This window comes from Tachyglossus aculeatus, chromosome 2 (assembly GCF_015852505.1).
Source record: "Tachyglossus aculeatus isolate mTacAcu1 chromosome 2, mTacAcu1.pri, whole genome shotgun sequence".
NCBI classification, from domain to species: Eukaryota; Metazoa; Chordata; class Mammalia; order Monotremata; family Tachyglossidae; genus Tachyglossus; species Tachyglossus aculeatus.
In genome coordinates this window covers 69,383,338-69,409,271 of record NC_052067.1, presented here as the reverse complement: position 1 = coordinate 69,409,271, position 25,934 = coordinate 69,383,338, and the positions used below count along the sequence as shown (strand labels likewise).

Sequence of the window (25,934 nt, the reverse complement as noted above, 5' to 3'; positions counted from 1 at the left end):
TTTCAGTGACTTCTAAAGGAGTTACAGGTCATGGGGCTTGAAATACAGATCTGATTCAAGATGCCTGTTGTCTCTTATGGAGAAAATTGATCTCATGGTACTGGGAATTCACAATTTCATTCATTCATTCAATCATATTTATTGAGCGCTTACTGTGTGCAAAGCACTGTACTAAGTGCTTGGGAACTACAAATCAGCAACATATAGAGATGGTCCCTACCCAATAATGGGCTCACAATCTAGAAAGGGGAGACAGACAACAAAACAAAACAACAGGTGTCAATACCATCAGAATAAACAGAATTATAGCTATATACACATTATTAATAGAGTAATAAATATGTACAAATATACACATATGCTGTGGGGAGGGGAAGAGGGTAGGGTGGGGGCGGGGATCCATACCCAGGTGCAAATTTTTATTGCTATTGGGAAACTGGGGTATTGCCTGCCATGGAGCCATTCAGGTTTGAAAGTAAGATTACCAGGCTCATCCTAGCACCCTTTTGATCCCTATAAACCTAGTTTGTCACCAACTCTCTTTTCTACTCAGTCTCAATTTAAACCATTTATTAAAACAGCAAATCCTGATGACTATTGGTTTCATAAACTCTTGCCTCATGTGATTAAAATTGGAGCCATATGGGTCTATGACCCCAAACCAGGACCCAAAATAGTCATCTTGCATTGAGGGGGAGTCAAGAAAAATTTGGGATTAAAAGCTCCAGCCAGGAACCAATTGAAAGTTCTGTGAAGGGTCCAAGCAACCATTGCCAAACCAGATCCCAAACAAGATAACGACCACAGTTGGAATTTATTCCAAACCATACACTGGAAAGGGTAACATCAGCAAATGCCAATGTCAGGGTAGACATGGTAATATTTAAAGCTGCTGAAGTTCAGAACTGCCAGAACCAAGCTTCGTGATCAGATCAACGTAAACCGGACACTAAATATTTCATCCATGAAGCTGCCTGCAGGCTGTGTTTGGGGAAATGGGGTTAAACTACAATAACCCCCAAGTTAATTTGCCCAAGTGTCTCTTCTACCCCAGGTATAGGTTAAGAAGAGAGAAATATTTTACTACATGGAACAGGCCAGCAGCACAGCATACCATAGTAGACTCCAAACTGCATTTCCTCTTCCAGTTCTCCCTCAGGAAAATTCAAACATGATAGACTTTCTTGCTATTGGCAGAGGAGACCAAAGGTTCTGTGAAGTGGAGGAAAAACCAGCCCTTCTGCACCATGGAATCTAGAGTCTGTGTTTCCTTCCCTACAAGCCTCTTGTCAGTTATTGTGAAATCAATCAATCATTAATGAGTGCTTACTATGGACAGACCACTGTGCTGAGGGCTTGGGAGAGTACAATATAACAGAGTTGGTAGATACTTTCCCTGCCCACAACGAGCTTACTTTCTAGAGGGTGAGGTAGACATTCATACAAATAAATAAATCATGGGTATGAATAAAGGGAGAAAATCCAAGTGCAAGGGTGAAAGGATTTTAAAGCCCCCTGCTCTGGCTATGGTTTTGCTCTCTAGCAATAACCACTTGCATAAAAGTTGCTGTGATTCAGAGCTATTTAAAATGTGCCAAATGAAAATGATTTTTATGAACCTTATCATGTCTTTGACAAATTGAATCTTTTATGTTTATGTCCACAAAGGGAGCCTGGGGAGTGGGCTCTTGAAAGAGCAAAATTAAACGTGAATGAAAATTTCCTACTTGTGGGGATCCTCGAAGAGTTGGAAGATGTGCTGCTTTTACTAGAAAGATTTTTACCTCATTATTTCAAGGATGTGCTCAGTATCTACAAAAACCCAGGTAATTTTATTCTAGAGGCTGTTCAATAAGGGGTTCTTTTTGTGGTGGACTTGGGGAAAGAACCACTTGTTCTCAGTGTGGGCAGAACTTTCTACCCGTTTCAGTGTATGAAGGTTAGAACAATGGGCCGTAAACGTACCATGTAACCATGAACAAGTTGTTCAACTCTCTCCAGGTTTCCCTTCCTAAAAGGCTCATGACAATTTCTACTGACCTTTCTCCTGAGGCTCAATACATTAGCCATGAGAGCCTCAGATAAAATTTGTGATATCTACAATATAAAGTTATGGTTGTAGATATTACATTGCTGAAAGAAGACTGGTTTCCTCCTGCAGGATTCTGATGTGCTAATCCTTGCAATAGGATAGATAATGCAGTTAATTAAAAATATAATTATGAATTACATCTGTTTGCTTCCTATCAGAGCTCCACTCAAATGGAAGTAATGAAGATAATGTAGCAAAACTCTTTTAAAGCCAGTTCATACTTTCTTTGCAAATATAATTATTTTACAGATATCACACAGTTAAAATTTCTTTTGTGTTGAAGTAATCTATATTTCACATTACTTTTTTCCACATTAACACAAGAAACAATATCTCTCTTAATCTCATCCTCCCCTCACTGCACAAGCCCTATACTCTCTCACATACAAAATGGTCCTCTAATAACTACTTTTCTGAAATGGAACGTGACTGACATTTGTGAAAATAGAACATTCCCCAAAATCATAGTAGACAGGCAAGAGTCTTTTATATTCCTTAGCAAAATATTGACCTGGTAAAAAAACCCAGCATTTTAGGAGCCCAAGAGAAAAATCTCTACCTGAATAAAGAATCAGCTGAACCCAGTGCCTGAGTACTTTACTGTGACCAGTATATTCTTAAAATGCAGGTCTTATCACCTACCTTAGGAGAGCAAATAGTGTTGAGTGCCTGCAAAGAAACAAAGCAACCTTGCAGAGTCTAGTAGTGGTCTTCCATTCAAATTGCTGATGTCTTTATGTGACAATATAGTCCGGTCCTCTTACGGCAGAAGGGCCTAATCTTAAATTGGAGTTCTCCAAACAAAGTGTTGAGTACATAAATTTCAAAGTGCTTTTCCATTCTGTGGATTAGCTTATTAAATGGCACGTGTTCACATTACTTATAAAACAGAAGATTAAACAAAAAAGCTAAACATAGATGGCAGAGAATAATTGAGATTGTTTTTTTCATTGGCCATGCAACTATTGCAAAGAATATCCAGTCATCAGTTGGGACATCATACGGTTTATTCAGAGTCATGAATATTTATTCTGAGATCTGGTCCGTGACCCTGCAAGAGATATCAGTACAGCAATACCATAGTCCAGTAAACTGAATGTCAACACCAGCTAGGCACAGACTTGCTATCTAAAATGAGAACAGTGTCATCTTTGTTCCAATTAACTTAAGAAGAGGACCATTGTAAAGCTTAACCAGCAGGGTCACGTTTACCCCATCAAACTCAGAACATCTGCCCAAATCCTAACTGTGTTCTCTCCATCTGAGATTGGCGTTCTTAGAATCTGGTCAGTTGCTCTCTCAAACTTGGGTAGAATCTAATCACACAAAGTTTCAGAAAGTTGAATTAATGAGGGAGTGTGATATCCTTTTTAAACCATCAGGTAGGTTTTTTTGTACTAATTACCCAGTACTTCCTTGTCTTCTACTAATTCTTTGTAATGGAGCCTCCAAGAGACAGGCTCAATGAATCAGCCTCTCAGTTTTCTAGTTGGATTGTTCTAAGGGAAATTAGTCTATCTGAAGCGTATGATTGAGAAAATGAAAAATTTCCCTCAATTGCTTCAGATGAATGACCCTCTTAAGTACCAGACTCCCTCCATCTTTACGAATCCCTTTTATATTTATGAATGTCCAGTCAGTACTCTTAGACTGTGGCAATTATATTCTTGACAAACCTGTGATTAAGGAACTCTCATTTTATGATTCACACACCTAGATTGATGCCATGTGCCTGGGTACAACCATTTTTTCTAACACCATATCAATCAATCGGTCATATTTATTGAGTGCTTATTGGGTGCAGAGTACTGTGCTAAGCCCTTGGGAGAGTACAACATTAAATTAGCAGACATGTTCCCTGACCATAATTAGCAAAATTACACAAGCCCACAACACACAGTAAGCGCTCAATAAATACGATTGAATGAACCTTGGTGTCATCTTTGACTCCACTCTTTCATTCACCCCACACATCCAATCCATCACCAAAACCTGCCCGTCTTACCTCAATAACATCGCTAAGATCCACCCTTTCCTCTCCATCCAAACCGCCACCTTGTTGGTTCAATCTCTCATCCTATCCCGACCGGATTACTGCATCGGCCTCCTTTCTGATCTCCCATCCTGCTGTCTCTCCCCACTTCAGTCTATACTTCACTCTGCTGCCTGGATTATCATTCTACAGAAACGCTTGGGGCATATCACTTCCTTCCTCAAAAAATCTCCAGTGGTTGCCTATCAACCTTCACATGAAGCAAAAATTCATCACTATTGGCTTCAAAGCTCTCCATCACCTCGCCCCTTCCTACCTCACCTCCCTTCTCTCCTTCTACAGCCCAGCCCACACCCTCCGCTCCTCTGCCGCTAACCTCCTCACTGTGCCCTCACTGTGCCTTGTTCTCGCCTGTCCCGCCATCGACCCCCCGCACACGTCCTTCCCCTGGCCTGGAATGCCTTCCCTCCACACATCTGCCAAACTTGCTCTCTTCCTCCCTTCAAAGCCCTACTGAGAGCTCACCTCCTCCAGGAGGCCTTCCCAGACTGAGCCCCCCCCCCTTTTTTTCCTCTGTTCCTCCTCCCCTTCCTCTGCCATTCCCCCTTCCCCTCCCCACAGCACTTGTATATATTTGTACATATTTATTACTCTATTTTATTAATTATGTGTAATGTGTAATCTGTAATTCTATTCATCTGTTTTGTTGGTATTGACACCTGTCTACTTGTTTTGTTTTGTTGTCTGTCTCCCAGCCCTAGACTGTGAGCCCATTGTCGGTAGGGACTGTTTCTATCTGTTGCCAAACTGTACTTTCCAAGAGTGTGCTCTGCATGGTAAGCACTCAGTAAATACAATTGAATGATTGAATGAATAAGGGCTGAGGGAGTGGGTCAAAAAGGTTGCAAATCCAAGTGCAAAAGCCAACTACCATAATGATAATAGTAATTATAACAACAATTGAGGTATTTAAGTGCTTACCATTTGCAAATCACTGTGCTCAATGCTCAGGTAGGTACAAGATAATCAGGTCGGACCTACGCCATAATGGGCTTGCAGTCTAAGTAGGAGAGAGAACAGATATTTAGTTTCAATATTAAAAGTGAGGAAACTGAGGCACAGAGCTGTTAAGTAAGTTGCCTATGCGCATGAACAGGCAAATAGTGGAGCAACAGGACAACTGGTACAAAACAATTTCAGAATCAACAGTATTACATACTGCATACCTTCTGTAGTCAGAACACTCTTCTAGAGAAAAAGCGTGACCTGGTGGAAAGAGCAAAGGACTGTGATTCATGAGACCTGGGTCTTAATTCCATTGGCTCAGTGGAAAGAGCCCGGGCTTTGGAGTTAGAGGTCATGGGTTCAAATCCCAGCTTCGCCACTTGTCAGCTGTGTGACCTTGGGCAACTCACTTAACTTCTCTTTGCCTCAGTTACCTCATCTTTAAAATGGGGATGAAGACTGTGAGCCCCCCATGGGACAACCTGATCACCTTGTAACCTCCCCAGCACTTAGAACAGTGCTTTGCACATAGTAAGCGCTTAATAAATGCCATCATTATTGCCTGCTATGTAACCTTGGGCAAGTCACTTAACATCCTCGTGCCTCATATGTAAAATGGGGATTAAATACTCATGATCCCTCCCCTGAGACTTAATGCACCAGTGGGCCAGAGGGCTCAATGAAATGCAGTCTAATTTGATTGCATTTACTTCAGCATTCAGCATAGTGCTTGGCCCTCAGTAAGCTCTTAAATACCACAATCATTATCATTATTATTAGGCACTGAGAAACTTACAAAAGAAGCAACATACATGCTATTATCCATCAAGGAATTTATTCAATCGTATTTATTGAGTGCTTACTGTGTGCAGAGCACTGTTCTAAGTGCTGAAAAATCTCAGCAAGTAGTGCAACTAAAGTTAATAGGCTTTGGGCAGGATTGTCAGGTTTTTGGCAGTTCTGTTCCATCTATTAATAATGATGGCATTTGTTAAGCACTTACTATGTGCAAAACACTGTTCTAAGCACTGGGGGGGGATACAAGCATGGCTCAGTGGAAAGAGCCCGGGCTTTGGAGTCAGAGGTCATGGGTTCAAATCCCAGCTCCACCACTTATCAGCTGTGTGACTTTGGGCAAGTCACTTAACTTCTCTGGGCCTCAGTTACCTCATCTGTAAAATGGGGATGAAGACTGTGAGCCCCCCCGTAGGACAACCTGATCACCTTGTTAACCTCCCCAGTACTTAGAACAGTGCTTTGCACATAGTAAGCGCTTAATAAATGCTATCATTATTATTATTATTACAAGGTGATCAGGTTGTCCCATGTGGGGCTCACAGTCTTAATCCCCATTTTACAAATGAGGTAACTGAGGCCCAGAGAAATTAAGTGACTTGCCCAAAGTCACACAGCTGACAAGAGGCAGAGGTGGGATTAGAACCCATGACCTCTGACTCCCAAGCCCGGGCTCTTTCCTTTCAGCCACGCTGCTTCTATTATGATATGTGTAGATGTAAACTGGAAAATGTACACTAGTTAAAAGTGAGAGGTTATAATTTATAGACCAGTGAATAAGACAACATGAAAAAGATAAACCCACAAATGTTTGCTGTATTGAGCTTTTTCTTTCTGCAAGACTCCAGCATGTGCCAGGGGAAGTTTATAAAATTCTCACCCTTATTTATTCCCATGTAAATATGCAAAACTGAGGTAGAGAAGGGTAAAGGGTGGGACTCATAAGACCTGTATTCTAATCCCAGTTTTACCACTTGTCTGCTGTGTAATCTTGGTCAACTCACCTAACTTTCCTTTACCTCAGTTTACCAATTTGTAAAATACCTGTTGTCCCTCCTTCTTGGATTCTGAGCTCCATGTGGGACAGGGATTGCGTCCAACCTGATTATTTTGTACCTACCCCAGGGTTTAACCCAGTGCTTGGTTTATAGTAAGTACAGTAACAATAACTACTCATTATTACAGTTGACAGCTTTGTTGACATTCACCTGGAGGGAAAGAGACTTCTAGAGCAGGAGAGAGGTGGGGGATATGAAGGGGCACTAGCTCACTGGGGAAGAACCTAAAAATCTAAAACCAATCAACTAGGGCTTCTTTGAAAATGGGAAAGGGAGGGGAGCAACTGCTTGGAATCAATTACTTCACTCTCTTCACAGGGGAAGAGAAGGAACTGCACAATTCCCTCCAGGTTTGCCAGCTCCCTAGCCAGTTGCATCACATCCCAGTGGTCCTGTAGTGAGCGAGCAGCAGGAGCGGTAGAGACCTTGGGAAGCAGCTTGGATTAGTGGAAAGAGTCCGGGTTTGGGAGTCAGGGGTTGTGGCTTCTAATCCCGGGTCCACCCCTGGTCAGCTGTGTGACTTTGGGCAAGTCTCTTCATCATCATCATCATCAATCGTATTTACTGAGCGCTTACTGTGTGCAGAGCACTGTACTAAGTGCTTGGGAAGTACAAGTTGGCAACATATAGAGACAGTCCCTACCCAACAGTGGGCTCACAGTCTAAAAGGGGGAGACAGAGAACAAAACCAAACATACTAACAAAATAAAATAGAATAGATATGTACAAGTAAAATAGAGTAATAAATATGTACAAACATATGTACATATATACAGGTGCTGTGGGGAAGGGAAGGAGGTAAGATGGGGGGATGGAGAGGGGGACGAGGGGGAGAGGAAGGAAGGGGCTCAGTCTGGGAAGGCCTCCTGGAGGAGGTGAGCTCTCAGTAGGGCCTTGAAGGGAGGAAGAGAGCTAGCTTGGCAGATGGGCAGAGGGAGGGCATTCCAGGCCCGGGGGATGACGTGGGCCGGGGGTCGATGGCGGGACAGGCGAGAACGAGGTACGGTGAGGAGATTAGCAGCAGAGGAGCGGAGGGTGCGGGGTGGGCTGTAGAAGGAGAGAAGGGAGGTGAGGTAGGAGGGGGTGCCTCAGTTACCTCATCTGTAAAATAGGGATGGAAACTGTGAGCCCCACCTGGGATAACCTGATTACCTTACATCTACCTCAGTTCTTAGACAGTGCTCAGCACATAGTTAAGCACTTAATAAGTGCCGTCATTATTATTATTAGAAACATTTCACAATTAAGCAGCTCTCACACCCTCCTCCTCCTGCACCACTGCTGGGCTGCTCCTGCTCTGGCGTGTGTCAGGCCCAAACCTCCCTCTCCTTCAGGGCCCGTGGACTGCTGTCAGTGTGTGTGGCACCTGTGTGTCCCTCTTGATGACTGGCCTTGTCTGGCTCTCTTCCACGAAATCGGTTCTTGGTAATGTTGACGGCAGTTGGGGAAGGGAACTGATTCCTCCCATACAGGGTGGGTAGGATAAAGTGTGGTGAGAATGATGGGACCCCAACAAGTCCTCTGGCCGAGCAGGCCGGAATCCTACTAAGAGAAAGCAAGGAATAGGGTTGCAATTTTGGTTTCCACCTCAGTTTCAGTGATCAGCTATTCTCCCCCAAAGTATTGAGGACAAAGCTAATGCTATTGTCCTCACAGGGTGAAGCCTGTGAAGGGACCTCTGCTCAAAAGCCAAAGCTGAGAATGAGGAAAACATTACCTGTCACTTTGGTCATTTTCCCACGTGATAGTTCAGAGGTCGGCAACCCGAGGGTCAAGAGCCATGGGTCAAAATGACATCACCAACCCCTGAGAGGCGATACGAGTTTTTAGAAGCAAAGGAATGAACAAATCTCATCACGTCCTATTCATTTAAGTGACATTCTGTATTACAGAGAAGCTAAGGAAAATTACCATAAATTTAAAACGATGCCAGGAGCTTTAGTAATATTTTGGTGTCGATAGGATTTGAAAATTTCAGTCGCTTAAAAAAGTGCTCTTGGAATATTTCTGATAAATTACACAAAAAATGAGGTTAAAAAATTAATAACCTTTGTCCAGAAGGTGGCATCATCTCTCCATTTTCCGAGGCAGGGAAGTGTTAGCTGAATTAGTAAGAATGGATTTGCATTGACCCTGAACAAAAGTCCTCTGTGCAACCCTGAGTCCCCTAGGCTGAAAAGAATAGGATTTCCCATCAGAGTTCCAAGTACATCATAGAGGCAGGGAAGTGTTAGCTGAATTAGTAAGAATGGATTTGCATTGACCCTGAATAAAAGTCCTGTGTGCAACCCTGAGTCCCCTAGGCTGAAAAGAATAGGATTTCCCATCAGAGTTCCAAGTACATCATCGACCAGTATGAACTGTAAAAAGTAAAGTCTGTTAGCTTCCTTAGATTGGCCTTACACCTAGGTTCCCCATTTCAAAATGAAGACTGCTATCATTATAGAGCTCACATGGCTACTACTAGTAGTAATAATCATCCCAGCCCTGCTGCTTGTCTGCTGTGTAACCTTGGGCAAGTCACTTCACTTCTCTGTGCCTTAGTTGCCTCACCTGTAAAATGGGGATTAAGACTGTGAGCCCCATGTGGGACAACTTGATCACCTTTTAGAGAAGCAGCATAGCTCAGTGGGAGAAGCAGCGTAGCTCAGTGGAAAGAGCACGGGCTTTGGAGTCAGAGGTCATGGGTCCGAATCCTAGCTCCGCCACTTGTCAGCTGTGTGACTTTGGGCAAGTCACTTAACTTCTCTGTGCCTCAGTTCCCTCATCTGTAAAATGGGGATTAAGACCGTGAGGCCCCTGTGGGACAACCTGATTGCCTTGTAACCTCCCCAGCGCTTAGAACAGTGCTTTGCACATAGTAAGAGCTTAATAAATGCTATCATTATTATTATTATTATTATTATTATTATTATTATTATTATTACCCCAGCACTTAGAACAGTGCTCGGCATATAGTAAGCGCTTAACAAATGCCATCATTATTATTATTATTAATCAGTCATATTTATTGAGCACTTACTGTGTGCAGAGCACTGTACTAAGCACTTGCGAGAGTACACCCCCATAATATAGCACACAAATTCCCTTTCCACAGGTTTACAGTCCAGAGGGGAAGACAGACATTAAAATAAATATATAAATTATGGATATGTACCTAAGTGCTGTGGTTCTGGGGGGGGGGGGGGGGGGGTTGGGGGTAAGGGGAGCAAATCAGAGCAATGCAGAAGGAAGTGGGAAATGAGGGTTTAGTCAGGGAAGGCCCCTTGGAGAAGATGTGCCTTCAGTAAGGCTTTGAAGGTGGCGAGAATGATTGTCAGCTATGAAAAGGGAGGGTGTTCCAGGCCAGAGGCAGGATGTGGGCAATCGATCAGCAGCAGGATAGACAAGATCAAGGTACAGTGAATAAGTTGTCATTAGAGGAGCAAAGTAGGCGGGCTGGGTTGTAGTAGGAGAATAGCAAGGTGAGGTAGGAGGGGGCAAGGTGATTGAATGCTTTAAAGCCCATGGTGAGAGCTTTTAGTTGATGCAAAGGTGGTTGGGCAACCATTGGAGTTTCTTGAGGAATGGGAAAACATGGCCTGAAAGTTTTGGGAAACATAGAATAGCTCTAAACATCTCCAGAATTCCCATTTCTGACTTAGAGCTTGAGCACTGGGAATGTGCTTAAGGACAGCGAACGATCAAGGCCTTAGAGTTATTCATCCGTAGGGGGTGGGATGGAGAGGCAAATCATTCTTATAAAAATGGTAGTTGAACTTGTTGTGGGCAGGGAACGTGTCTACCAACTCAGTTATATTGTACTCTCTCAAGTGCTCAATACAGTGCTTTGCACGTAGTAAGTACTCAGTAAATACCATTGAGTTGAAATTAATGAAATGTTAAATGTTTCAATAATTTTTATTGTTTGATGCTAATGTTACCATAGGAATATGATGGTAACATAGATCTTTGGAGGAGACATCACAGATTTTAATTTTCACACTTTCACAATTTTCACACACTAAGCAAGACATTAGACTGTGAGCCCAATGTTGGGTAGGGACTGTCTCTATATGTTGCCAATTTGTACTTCCCAAGAGCTTAGTACAGTGCTCTGCACATAGTAAGTGCTCAATAAATACGATTGATGATGATGATGATCACAGATTTTAATTTTCACACTTGGCTGATAACATGGGAAATCTTAACATTCAGGAAGAGGGCATTTAGATGTCATTGTTCATTAATCCAATAGTATTGATTGAGAGCGTACCATGTGCAAACTACACTACTAAGTCCTGGGGAAGAATTCAATAAATATGAAATAAAACTCAGTCCCTGGCCTATAGAGGGCTCACAATGAGTATTATTGAATTTTTATAATATAAACCCAAAGTCTTCAAGAAAATCTCATTCTCAAGGCACATTTGCCTAATTCCTAGATAGAATAGAGGTGAATAAAAATCATCAATATCTTTTAGGCTTCATTCACTAAGCAGCAATAATTCATTCATTCAATCATATTTATTGAGTACTTACTCTGTGCAGAGCACTGTACTTGAGAGAACAATACAACAATAAACAGTGACACTCCCTACCCACAACAAGTTCACAATCTAGAAGAGGGGAGACAGACATCAATACAAATAAATAAAATTACAGATATGTACGTAAGTGCTTTGGGGGCTGGGAGTGGGGAAGAGCAAAGGGAGTAAGTCAAGGTGATACAGAAGGGAGTGGGAGATTTTTTTTTTAAATATCAGTTCTCTAGCCTTTACACGTCAAGGGATTGACAATCACTGTAGCTTGCCCATGTATAAGCATATCCACTACAGGAAGTCTGAGAGTTAAGACAAGTCATGCTTACAGTGGTTCCAAATTTACATGCTTGCTGTTTCAGTCTTACCTTCCATTGGTTCCAAGTGTTCATTAGTAATAATAATAATAATAATAGTGGTATTTGTTAAGCATTACTATGTGCCAAGCACTCTTCTAAGCACTGGGGGGGATACAAAGTGATCAAGTTTGTCCCACATAGGGCTCACAGTCTTAGTCCCCACTTTACAGATGAGGGAACTGAGGCCCAGAGAAGTTAAGTGACTTGCCCAAGGTCACACAGCTGACAAGCGGCAGAGTCAGAATTTGAACCCATGACCTCTGACTCCCAAGCCCACGCTCTTTCCACTGAGCCACACTGCTTCTCATAGTAGCCTCCTGTATGGTACTAATCTGGGGGAGGGTTGATTGTGAGCCATGGGGAAAGAATGAAAAGAGCTGCAAGGAGTGGAGAAAGTGGGAGAGAGAAATTAAAGTAGTTGGCGGGATGGAGTGTGAGAGACCAGGAGGTGGAGAAAGGGAGGGGAATCTCTGATACCCAGGGAGAATCACCAGGGAGAACCAATACTTTTTATGATATAAAAGTTCATTCATTCATTCATTCGTATTTATTGAGCACTTACTGTGTGCAGAGCACTGTACTAAGCGCTTGGGAAGTACAAATCGACAACAGTTGTCTACCCTATCTGGAATCCTTCTGACTCTATATAATGTTAATGTTTTATTGCCCTCTAAGTGCTTAGTATGGAGCTGTGCGCACAATAAGCACTCAATGAGTACCATTCATTACTTGATATTTTAAAATTGATTGAATACACAATTCAAGAGAGAACATCAAACCTTGTAAATTCAGGAAACAAATTCATAACACTGTTCTTCTGAGAAAATTGGTTCTGACTACAATGTAAGCTCTAGACTGTAAACTGAGACTACCAATTCTGTTATTTTGTACTCTCCCAAGCACTTAGTACAGTGCTCTGCACACAGAAAGCACTCAATAAGTGGTTGGTTGATTATTTTAATTAAAACTCAGGGTTTGGGAACCAGTTGTGTCCTGTACTTGAGGACTGCCTTTATGGATTATATTTCACCTATCACAATAGTGCCTACAAAGTAGGCAAATATGTAATTTAGTATGAAATGTAATAATAATAATAATAATACTTGTTAGATGCTTCCTGTTTGCCCAAACCTTCTACTAAGCACTGGAGTAGAAACAAGATAATCAGCTCAGGCACAGTCTCCATCCCATTTGGGGCTCCCAGTCTAAACAAGGGAAGAACAGGTATTTAATGCCCATTGTACAGAGGAGGAAGCTGAGGCACAGAGAAGTTAAGTGACCTACCCAAGGGCACACAGCAGACAAGGCAGAGCTGAGACAATTACTCTCACCCTTCAAAGTTTTATTAAATTTGTATCTCCTCCAAGAGGCTTTCCCAGACTAAGGCCCACCTTCCCTCACCTCTCACTCCCTTTTCCATCACCCTGACTTGCAGCATTTGCTCTTCCCCCCTTCCAACCCCACAGTATTTATTATGTACATATCTGTAATTTTAATTATTTGAATTAATGTCTGTCTCCCCCAGCCCCTCTAGACTGTAAGCTCATTGTGGGCAGGGAATGTGACTGTTTATTGTTATATTGTACTCTCCCAAGTGGTTAGTACAGTGCTCGGTATGCAGTAAGCACTCAATAAATATGATTAGCTGAATGAATTAATTAATTAGAACTCAGGGCCTCTAACTCTGAGGCCCATGCTCTTTCCACTGGGCCATATTGTTTCATTATAGGAAGAAAAAGTGTATGAGAAGAAATGTCAGATACCCATCATAATAAAGAAATTGTAGGTTTCACAAAGTTTTTATGGCTTTGAATTCAGCATAATAATAATAATGATGGTATTTGTTAAGCGCTTACTATGTGCCAAGCACTGTTCTATAGGCGCTGGGGTAGATACAAGGTTAGCAGGTTGTCCTACGTGGGGCTCACAGTCTTAATCCCCATTTTACAGATGAGGTAACTGAGGCACAGAGAAGTAAAATGGCTAACCCAAAGTCACATAGCTGACAAGTGGTAGAGCCAGAATTCAAACCCATGACCTCTGACTCCCAAACCCGTGCTCTTTTCACTAAGCCACGCTGCTTCTCATCATCTCCCAGTATTGCATTTCATAAAAAAGTTGCAATAGATATCGGTTTAATCAGCTATTGCTTTGGTGGACTCTAGACTTGGCTATTGAAAATTCTGTTTCCAGTCAGCAAGGTCTCTGTCCAGTAAGAATTTATCATCATTATCTTCAGTGGGATTTTATACCTCGTGAAATTTTCGTTAAAAAATGTGTTTTCCAGAATATCTTCAGTCATATAAACGTATTGCCTGTATATTAAGTGCTTACTGTTTGCCAGGCACTGTACTATGTTTATTGAGCACTCACTGGAAAGTACAGTACAACAATATACAGTGACATGCCCTGCCCACTATAAAGCTGGAAGATCTTTAGGAGTAAAAATCACATCTAGTCACACATCCAATTTTGCCCATAGTCTAGTAATTAGTCGACATCACCACATAATGGCATTTCTAAGACCATGGAAAAGTCTAGAATTTCATCAGTACCTTTCAATTCTTTCTTAGAGAAAGAAGTGGTTCTCTTCAAGCAAAAGATTCATGAGAGATGAGACAAATAAATAAAAGATGTAACAGGGCCAGGTGATGCAAACATTAAGCATGACAACGCATCAAAGGACAATTATTTTGTGTGGATATTGTGAACCCATTAGTGGTGTCTTTTTTTAATTCCCAGCATCTGTTACACTAAATGTGTTTGCAGCTCTCAGATAGATCTTCTGCGACAGGGCCATTTTCATGCAATGCATTTAGAGGGCCACACAAAACAGAGTTCTGAATTAGCTCTTGTAATGAATGGCACATGGAGTGTAGTTGCCCCTTAACTGCTATTTGCAAAAAAAAAAAATCAATAAGCAACATACAAGAATGCAGGGGCTTTGAGAAAGAGAAGAATGTGGATTGAAGAAATGGATAAGTTCTAACATGAAAAAACATGAAAAAATAGATATAATGTTGTCAAGAATATTCTTCTTTGCTGCCAATGCCTTTTCATTAAGAAAGGATGTTCCTACTTTAAGGATAGCTTGAAAGGTGGGAATCAGCACGGCCTAGTGGATAGAGCAGACGCCTGGGAGTCAGAAGGACCTGGTTTTTAATCCCAGCTCCACCACTTGTCTGCTATAAGACCTTGGACAAGTCATTTCACTCCTCTGTGCCTCAGTTACCTCATCTTTAAAATGGGGCTTAAGAATGTGAGCTCCATGTGGGACAGGGACTGTGTCCAACGTGGCTCAGTGGAAAGAGCACAGGCTTTGGAGTCAGAGGTCATGGGTTCAAATTCCGGCTCTGCCAATTGTCAGCTGTGTGACTTTGGGCAAGTCACTTAACTTCTCTGTTCCTCAGTTACCTCATCTGTAAAATGGGGATTAAAACTGTGAGCCCCCCGGGGGACAACCTGATCACCTTGTAACCTCCCCAGCACTTTGCACATAGTAAGCGCTTAATAAATACTATTAAAAAAACCCTAATTAACTTATGTCTACCCCAGTGCTTAGAACAGTGGCTGGCACATAGTAAGTGCTTAACAAACATCATTAAAAAGAAAAAGGTACTGAAGCCAGAAGTGTTCATTTTACCATCAGATTCTGAGTCTTATTTGTCAGCTAAAACTACCACAGGAAAAAGAAACCATTGAGATTGTTTCTGCAACAATAGCAGCTGCTTTGGTAGCTGGAGCAGCAGCTCATATAACACATGTTTCACAATGAATGCAAACAAAAGCCAGCTCTGAAATTCCAGCCATGTTATGTACACACCAAGTATAAAACCAGTTCAAAATAACATACCCACTCTGTTCAAAACTTTTTTTTTCCCCCTTCTCTAAATACATTCCATATGAGCCATGGTGTTGGGTCTGCTGGGATCTCCTGGATTTAACCAGAAAATGTTTTTAAAGCCTAAGCTGAAAAGCGAGAAAGACAGCTGGATAGCAGGCTGAAGCAAAACACTGAAATTGCAGGTGGTTAAGGTGTTTTGTTTTCTGCAACCAAATCTGCCCCTAGGAATGAATCTGAGCAGAAATCTATATGCAATATCAAGGGGAATTTTAATAAAGATATGTTCCCTGCTCATGGAAGGTTACAATGTAGTGGGGAGTCAAGGTAAAAATGCAAAAAACAGAACACTGCAGTTATATATAAAATATTTAGTGCATCAATTGATCAGTAGAATTTGAGCACTTACTGTTTGCAGAGCACTGTACTAAGCACTTGAGTGAATACAATAGGGTCAGTAGACACTCTCCCTGCCCTCAAGGAGCTTGCAATAATCTGTCTCCTTTACTTATTTTTCCTTTCCTAGTATTTTACATGATTTCATCTCCTCCTATCTCCCCGGATTTTATTTTTAGTCAAACTCTGGTAGACTACTGCTAAGTACTGCTACTTATCCTGGGTGTAGGATGGCAGAGGAATACTGATTTCTTTTTTTAAAAAAGCATTATGAACAAGTAATCTTCTTTAGGCAAGCAAAATCTCCACACATTGTGTAAGATATAAGGTAAAAGATATGCACTTAAAAGTTAAAATGAGACCAAAAACATGAGTGTTAAATTCACATGCCAGTTTAAAAAAGCCTAAATGCATGCCACATTCTTGATGGTCACCTCTCAACTGCTTTTGACACTGTGAACTGCTCCCTCCTCCTCCTACTCAAATTCCTACCAAGCCTCAATTTTGCTGACATGCTGTCAACCTATTTCTCCTCTTACCTCTCTGACTGCTCCATCATTTAAATCATATTTATTATGCATTTAATGTATGCAGAGCACTGCACTAAACACTTCTGAGTACCTCTTGCAATTCCACCTGTGCCACCCATCCACTTACTGTGGGTGTTTTGGACGGCCCTCTCTTGAGTTCTCTAGTCTTCTCACTCTACTCTTGAGTTCCTTATGGGCAGGGAATGTGTCTACCAACTCCATTATATTGTACTCTCCCAAGCGCTTAGTACAATGCTCTGCACAAGTGCTCTTAAATACTCAATTGATTACCCTGTCTCTCAGGGAGCTCATCTGCTCACATGGCTTCAGTTACCACTTCCACTCGGATGACTCCCAAATCCAGCTCTCTCTAGCCCTGACCTCTCTCATCTGACCTGCAATTCCATACCTCCTCTTCCCTCCAGGACATCTCTATTTTGATATCCTGCCAGAAACTCAAATTCAGTATATCTGAAACAGAACTTCTCATCTTTTCCACTCCTCCTAATTTTCCCATCTCAGGTACCACAGTCTCCCTGTCCTCAATCATCCACAACTCCTCATTCTTTCAAACCTCACATTCAGTTTACTGACAGGTCCTACTCACTCACCCTATATAAAATGATGAGTTACCTCATCTGTTTAATGGGGATTGAGACTGTGAGCCCCATGTGGGGCTCTATTTATTACTCTGTTTTACTTGTACATATTTACTATTCTATTTATTTTGTTAATGATGTGCATATAGCTATAATTCTATTTATTCTGACAATTTTGACACCTGCCTACATGTTTTGTCTTGTTGTCTGTTTCCCCTTCTAGACTGTGAGCCTGTTGTTGGGTAGGGACTGTCTCTATATGATGCCAACTTGTACTTCCCAAGCACTTAGTACAGTGCTCTGCACACAGTAAGCGCTCAATAAATATGATTGAATGACTGTGGGACAGGGACCGGGTCCAACTCAATTTCCTTGTACCCTCCCAGCACTTAGTACAATGCATGGCACATAGTAAGTACTTAACAAATATTATTATTGTTATTATTATTACTATTATTATAATAAAATCTCCACCCAAACAGGTACTACCCTGGTACAAGCGCTGGTCATAATTGGGGATATACTATTAGATCAACAGGGAAGCAGCATGGCCTAGTGGAAAGATCATGGGCCCGGGAGACAGAGTCAGACTTTGGGCAAGTCACTTATCTTCTCTGTGCCTCAGCTAACTTGTAAAATGGGAATTAAATCCTACTCCCTCCTTCTGAAACTGAGTACTATGTGGGACAGGAACTGTCCAAATGGAGTGTCTTGAATCTACTCCAGCACATAGTACAGTGCTTGGCATGAATAAGTACCATTAAAAAAAGAAACTCCCTGCTTCTCTTATTGCCTCCAGTCTCTCCTCCCTCCAGTGTATACTGTACACACCGCCACACAGATTATGTTCTTGAAGCACCTCTGCCCATATCTCCTCTCTCCTGCAAACCCTCCACTAGTTTACTTTGTCCCTCCACCTCTGGCAAAAACCTGGCACAATCAGCTTTAAGGTCTCGCCCAATTTTTCTTACCTTACCTTTCTGCTCTGTTCACTACTATTCCCAGGATTTTTTTTTCTAATGGTATTTTTTTTAACCATTTACTATGTGCCAGGAACTGTATTTAGTGCCGGGATAGGTACAAGCTCATCAGGTTGGACACAGTCAATGCTCCACATGGGGCTCACAGTATTAAGCCCCATTTTACAAATGAGGTAAATGAGGCACACTCATTGAAACTTGCCCAAGTTCATACAGCAGACAAGTGGGAGAGCTGGGATTAGAACCCAGGTCCTTCTGACTCACAGGCTTGTGCTTTATCCACTAGGCTATACTGCTCTTGTTTCTCCTCCCAAGTTAACCTTTTAACTCTACTCTACTCTCAATTCTCCTGTTCCATTCTGTCACTCACGCTGTTCCCCCAGCTTGAAACTCCCTTCCTCCCCAAATCTGACAAGCCACGGCAATCCCCACATTCAAAACACTCCTAAATTCCCACCTCAAACAAGCCTTACCTGGTTAATTCCTAGCACCCTTACCTCATAAAAACCGATCAGCCATCTCTAAAACAGGGAACTTAATTTTTCCTTATCCTCAGCCCTAATGTAAACATATTTATGCAGTTGTGTATTCAGTTATTTATTTGATTAGCTATTTTTGTGTCCATCTCTCCCATTAAATTGAAAGGTCCCCATGGGCAGGGAACATATCACTTATTTGATTTTTACTTCCCAAGCACTTAGTACAGTGTATTGTCCCACTCAATGAATACTATTTATTCCAAAACATCAGACATGAAAGGTGATTAATGACAGACATTGAGATGCTGTCACACTTGCTTCACAAAGACTTCACTCATGTTATTTGAAACAAAAGTAACCATGACAGAAAAAAAAAAGATTTGTCTTCTTGTAGCAGAATATTTCAATATTAAATTAACTAATACAAGCCAACATTTCTCCGAGGTGATTGCCACAGGGACCATTAGTGATGGGTCAATTAATCAGTGGTACTTATTAAATGTGTACTATTTGCAGAGCATTATCACACTTAGAGAACTTCAGAGGTTTTGTACCACGCTATATGGACTGTTTAGGGATGTCTTTGTCCTCTATTGTACTCTTCCAAACATTTAGTACAGGGCTCTGCACACAGTAGGGGCTCAATAAATACTTTCATAGCGAAGATGCAACTCAGAGTCTCATAGAGCCTGTAATCTAAGCACAAATTTAATGAATTTTTCCTCTTCACCCCCCCCAAAACAAGCAAAGTACAGAAATTAACCACTTTTATGGTATTTGTTAAGTGCTTACTATGGGCCAGGTACTGTAGTAAGCACTGGGGTAGATACAAGTTAATCAGTTTGGACACAGTCCATGTCCCACATTCATTTAATCATATTTATTGAGTTATTACTGTGTGCAGAGCACTGTACTAAGCTCTTATGGGCCCTACAATCTTAATCCCCATTTTACAGATGAAGTAGCTGAGGCACAGAGTAGTTAAGTGACTTGCCCAAGGTTACACAGCAGACAAGTGATGGAGCTGTGTTTAGAACCCAGGTCCTCTAACTCTCAGTCCCTTCTTCTTTCCACTGGGCCATGCTGCTTCTATTCCCCTTCACTAACTTATACTTAGAAAAGATCTTTTGAATCTATATTACAACAGGAAGCAAGTTCATGCTAGTTACATGAAATATATATGGTTTTGTGTCTTTTTCTTTCTTCCTTCAAGCAGAGCTATCACAGTGAGTCAATTCCAGATCAAACTATTTACACTGAAGGAATTAAGCATGTGGCTCAAATGTCTTTTGTACTCTAATACCTCTGGGCCAAGCCAGCAGAGAAACACCAACTACATGTCTTCAGGCATATTACTGTTTTTCCCATCTCACCTTCATTAAACATAAAAATAGGGTGGTGATTAGTGAATATGTAGATTTTCTGTAGTAGGGTTGTTAGATCAGAAGAAATTACTGCTTTTTTTTCAATTGTGGACCTTTAGAATACTGCAAATTGAAGTTTTATTTGTGTCAGTTTAGTATTTTATAGGGAGAAGTTTAAAGCACTTTCATTTTATCTAGTTTGTCATATGCCTTCATGATAGATTTTTAACTTCCCATTCACTGTTTTATGCAGTCTTTTTAAAGCGGGTTTTATTTATGTATTTTTCTTAGGAGGTACCCAGAACAATGTGGGTGACCAGCATCAGTGAAAATAAGATTTTTTTTGTTTCAAATCGTTGTCATCAAAAAACTCTGTATTGCATCCTTTCCCTGGCAAGCATCACAGTTTCCAGTTTTCAGTCGGTCATATTTGTTGAGCGCTTACTGTGTGCAGAGCACTGTACTAAGCACTTGGGAGAGTACAATATAGCAATGAAACAAATTTGCTGCCCTCAGGGTATTTACAGTCTAGAGGGAAATACAGACATTATTATAAATAAACAAATTACAGATATGCACATAACTGTTGTGAGGCTGGGAGTGGGGGGATGAATAAAGGGAGCAAATCAGGGAGGTGCAGAAGGGAAAGTAAAAGAGGTTTAGTCAGGGAAGTCCTCTTCGAAGAGAAGTGCCATCATAAGGCTTTGAAGGGGAGGAAAGTAATTGTCTGTAAGATATGAGAAGAGAGAGCGTTCCAGGCCTGAGTTAGGATGTGGGCGAGAGGCCAGGAGCGAGACAGACAAAACCTATTACAGTCTATCTAGCACAGTTGTCATAGTGCAAGTTTAATCAGTTTTCTAGTACAACTTTTTAAATGGCCAGGAGACATCATTTATAAAGAGACCTCGAATTTAATCTTAACTGAGCCACATTTACACAATGATTTGCAGGTTGATACCTCAGATATTAGTTGGAAGTGCTGATCGAGGTGTTCTTTGGGTTTCCAGTGTGGGATAAACATGAATAATGTATTCTCATTCTAATCGCAAAGTGTGAAACATGGGTTCTGATATCAGAGTATTTTCATATATTGATAGGTAGTGTATAACAGAACTCTTCACACAGAAAGTGCTTAACAAATACTCTTAATCCAATACTATTGTTGGAAAACTTGGCACACTTCTAGAGCTTAGCTATTCCCTTTTGAATCTATCAGTACTAGAAGCCTAAAGCTGCGGTTTAGTACTGGCTACTTTCTCTTCCTCGGACACACTTTCCCCATCTTCTTCCTTTCCACACACCCATTTCCTCATGGGATACTCCCTTCCCTTTATCTCCTTCCTGAGGTTCACCTTCTGGACCTCCTCTGCTCTAATCATCTGACGAGTATTGAAATCTGCCAGTTATTCAACAGGATTCACAAGCCTGGTAAGGAGAGCCTTAATGCTACCAGACTTGGGCCTAGCTCCACTTTTGAGGCTCCTAAAACTATGGCCTACTGGAAAGAGTACCACCTGGAAGTCAGAGGACCTGGGTTCTCCTCCTGGCTCCTCCACTTGCTTGCTGTTTGACCTTGGGCAAATAACTTCTCTGTGTCTCAGTTTCCTCATCTGTTAAATGGGGATTCAATACTTGCTTTCTTAGACTGTGAGCCCCATATGGGACAAGGACTGTGTCCAAACTGATTACCTTGTATTTACCCCAGTGTTTAGTACAATGCTTAGCATATAGTAAGCACTTAAATACCATTATTATTATTATTATTATTACTAAAAAGGAGAGAAAGTAGGAGTGTGGCTTAGGCCAGATCTAAAGAGGGCTGAGAAAGCCTGCTGCCTGAGGCTCATCTCTGTCTTTCAGTCCCAAAGCTGAATAGTCATTTGGTCCAGAATACAAGGTTTAAGTTTGAAATGTGAAGAAATCCTGTACCTCTTCTGGGTGGCTATAGGCTTCACAGAATTACAGGTTGGACCATATATACTAGAGATTATCTTTGCCCTAGAGATAGTATTGTGTTAAATTCAGTTGCTAGCATCAAATCTAGCAAAAGCTGTTTTTCACTGGTTCACAAAACTCGCAAGTCTTCCATGAAAGCCACAACAAACCTAAAAAACTCTCTCCTTATAAGTTGCTGGGCCCCGATTTTAGGGCATAGAACTGTTAACCTCGATTCCCCCAAAAGGGGGCCCCTAATTTAAAGTGGGTTTCACGTTATCCAAGTGGTGACTATGGTACGTCATTTTAATGATGTTTTTACAAAAGAGAACATTAAATCTCGAATACATTTTTGGCTGAATCATGAGCTTTAACGACCCAGAGTCAAAAACTGTAACTTAATTCCTCATAAAACCTAAATCATTTTCACGAGTCTCTGTTAAACTGTTCCCTCTGTTCAACTTGGGATTTCTATTAGCCCCTGATCTTTTAGAAATATTTGGGTAGCCTTAGTGAAACAGAAAGCATTTTTTTTTTAAAAGAATGGGCTATCAGGATTTTATTCCTATTGACCTGAAAGGGCTCATTTGTATCCTCAACTGTGCTGTTATCTTATACCTTCTTTGCATTTCACTTATTGGATCTTTAAGAAACAGAAAGGCAAGAAAAAGTTCAAATGAGAGTGTTTTGCTTAATCAGCCTTTAAGGCTGCAATAACCTACCTTGGTTTTTGAACCCTCTTGCCACTCATTTCTTACGGACACATGTGTGAGATTTATAACACACACATTCCCATGGAATGGCATATTTTCATATTAATTTTGATATACAGTCAATCTTAACCATTGATTTTTGTGGTGAAATGAGGTTTGCCCATGTGTGTGTTATGTCCAGTTGAACACCACCATTTAAAAGGATTCCGGCCATTTTAGGGTTTGGTTAATAAAGTACTTAATCCTCCAAGTATTTAAGATAAATAGCCAAAACCTCCCACAGCAATATATGCTCACAGCGTCAGATCAATTCAGAGGGGAAACGGCTGCAAAAGAAACAGCTAGTAAAAGGCAGCCAAGCAACAGAATCAGATGGAATACTACAAAATTCACAAACAGACACGTGCCAAATTGCCAAATAAAACTCTATGAAAGCATTCTAAGTATTTTCTTTGATTTGATTTCATAGTAAGCAAGTGATTTGGATGCATCATTTGTTTTTCCCACCCTGTGCTGGGCAGTTGAGGCCATAGTTGGGCAGTCTTGGCTGATTCCTCTACCCCAGGGGCTGTTAGTTGACAGATCAACTCAGCAAAGTTGGCCTCAAATGAGGAGTAGTTTGCTTCCTTATGGTCCCATCTCAAAAGAACCAGGTGAAAGATTGTGAGTTCCATATGAAGCTCATCTCTAGACTCTATGCTCATTGTGAGCAGGGAATGTGTCCGTTATATTGTAATCTCCCAAGTGTTTAGAACAGCGCTGTGCACACAGTAAGCACTCAATCAATAAAAGTGATTGATTGATTGAAGCAGAATCAACAGTCATTCAAAACCTGGCCAGTGTTGGGACTGACCTGAATAGCTCTTGGGCTTCAGGTTGGGAAAAATGTAACCAAAAGTGCTCGCCTTCCAACCTCAGGGTTGGGGAGGGGTGTTATCATCAGCCAAAATGAACTACTGAGTGCCTTCTGCTTGGATCACTAAATAAGGAGGCAAACAAAATAACAGAATAATCTCCCTGATCCCTAGGGGATTAGAATCAAAAATATTACTGTGACCTGAACAGACACGTAAAGAGCATTCAGAATGACTGGAAAAGCAATGAAGTAAATTAAGGAACATGTACAATGTATTAGCGTTAAAGAAAAGGGTTGCACATTAAGGGATAGAGAAGGATCAGGGAATCACGGGACTTGGATTTCAAGCAGGTAATGACAGCCATAAATGGTTATCATGCCAAATAATAATAATTATTATTATTATGGTATTTGCTAAGTGCTTACTATGTGCCAAGCACTGTTCTAAACACTGGGGTAGATACAAGGTCAGCAGGTTGTCCCACATGGGGCTCAAAATCTTAATCCCCATTTTACAGATGAGGGAACTGGGGCACAGAGAAGCTAAGTGACTTGCCCAAAGTCACACAGCTGACAAGTGGTGGAGCTGGGATTAGAACCCATGACCTCTGACTCCCAAGCCATGCTCTTTCCACTGAGCCACGCTGCTTCTCAAAGGTGTGGGGAGTGGGTAAGAAGAAGTGACTTGGGTTTGTACCAGAGTCCCAAAGGTGTGAAGAGGTTGTTGCCAGGACTTCGGGCCCACAGCATCATGGTTACAACTCTGATGATCAGCCTAAGCTCCTCAAAATGACCCAGGAGATGGCAGGTTAGGTGAGGATCTAGCAAGCCAGAAGTATGCACTGCTGCCCAGGTTCTCTTCCTAAAATGGCCTTCGACCCCTGTTTTTTCCACTCCCCCACTAAAAGCTCCAGTGGCTATCCTTTTCTCTCCACACTAAGCAAAAATCCTTTACCCTTAGCGTCAGGGCTTTCCATCATTTCTCCACTCTCATCACCTTACATGTTAGCCCTGTTTCTATTGTGTCAGAATTCACTTATTTTAAAATTGCCCCGGTGTCAGCATCTAGCAGGCACTTATTAAATACCATTACTACTACTACTGTTTTCACCTGCTACACCTCACTTCCATCTTCACTCTCCCATGCTCATCTTTTAAGTGTACCTTGCTCTCAGCTTTCACCTTAAAACCCTTGTTCACATCGTCCCTCCCCTGTCTTAGAATCAATCACTCGTATTTATTGAGCGCTTACTGTGTGCAGAGCACTGTACTAAGCGCTTGGGAAGTACAAGTTGGCAACATATAGAGACAGTCCCTACCCAACAGTGGGCTCACAGTCTAAAAAATTCCTCCCCATCCAAATTGACCAGATCACAGCTTTTCCCATAGTTAAAACCCATCTCCTGAAGGAGGCCTTCCTTAATGAATTACCCTTCCCCAAGTCACATCGAGATAAAAGCCCTGAGCATTAAAGAGCAGGAATATTCCCCTTTCTATAGTCCTGCTATTGCCAGGCATATCCTTGTTCTTCCTCCTGTTCATTAATTCATTCAGTCATATTTATTGAGCACTTTCTGTGTGCAGAGCACTGTACTAAGCACTTGGGAAGTACAAACTGGCAGCATACAGAGACGGTTCTTCTCACTATTTGTAAGCAACTTTTGTCTGCCTGTCTTCCCCCATTCAGATTGTTGGCCCTTTGAGGAAGGGACCACTTCTTTGGGTCTTCTGTACTTTAACAAACATGTAGTATGCACAAAGGTGCTCAATAAATGCAATCGATTAATCGATTGATTACCAATTGATTGATTAATAATTGTGGTATTTGGTAAGTGCTTACTATGTGCCAGGCACTTTACTAAGCACTAGGGTAGATACAAGCAAATCAGGTTGGACAAAATCCCTGTCCCACATGGGGCTTACAGTCTTAATCCCCATTTTACAAATGAGATAACTGAGGCACAGAGAAGTGAAGTGAATTGTCCAAGGTCACACAGCAGTCAAGTGGTGGATCCAGGATTAGAACCCTTGCCCTTCAGGCTCCCAGAACCCATGCTGTATCCACTACACCGTGCTACTTCCTAGTATAGTTCAGGGGTATTCCAAGGAATTTCAATCCTAAGGAAGCATCAGGAGATTACACCAGTACTGTGAAAATAGATACAGAAGCAGGGAAGTGGAAGAGTGACTGTGTCTGGTTCCGGTAACAGCAACAAAATAATTTATTGATTGGACTGAAGAAGATAGAGCACTAAAGAAGTAGCACATCTCTGCCCTAGACTGTTCTCCCCTTCTAGACTGTGATCCTGTTGTGGGGTAAGGATTGTCTCTATATGTTGCCAAATTGTATTTTCCAAGCACCTAGTACAGTGCTGTACACACAGTAAGTGCTCAATAAATATGACTGACTGACTGAATG

At 41.5% G+C, this 25,934-nt stretch overlaps 1 protein-coding gene across 1 annotated transcript in view; it reads left to right on the top strand.

Moving 5' to 3' along the window:
• UST (uronyl 2-sulfotransferase) overlaps positions 1 to 25,934 on the top strand; it is a 337,771-nt gene that overhangs the window by 274,623 nt on the left and 37,214 nt on the right. The window contains exon 7 of the mRNA XM_038741362.1: positions 1,669 to 1,826. Coding sequence (XP_038597290.1) covers positions 1,669 to 1,826 — 158 coding nt within the window. The remainder of the gene's footprint in view (positions 1 to 1,668; positions 1,827 to 25,934) is intronic.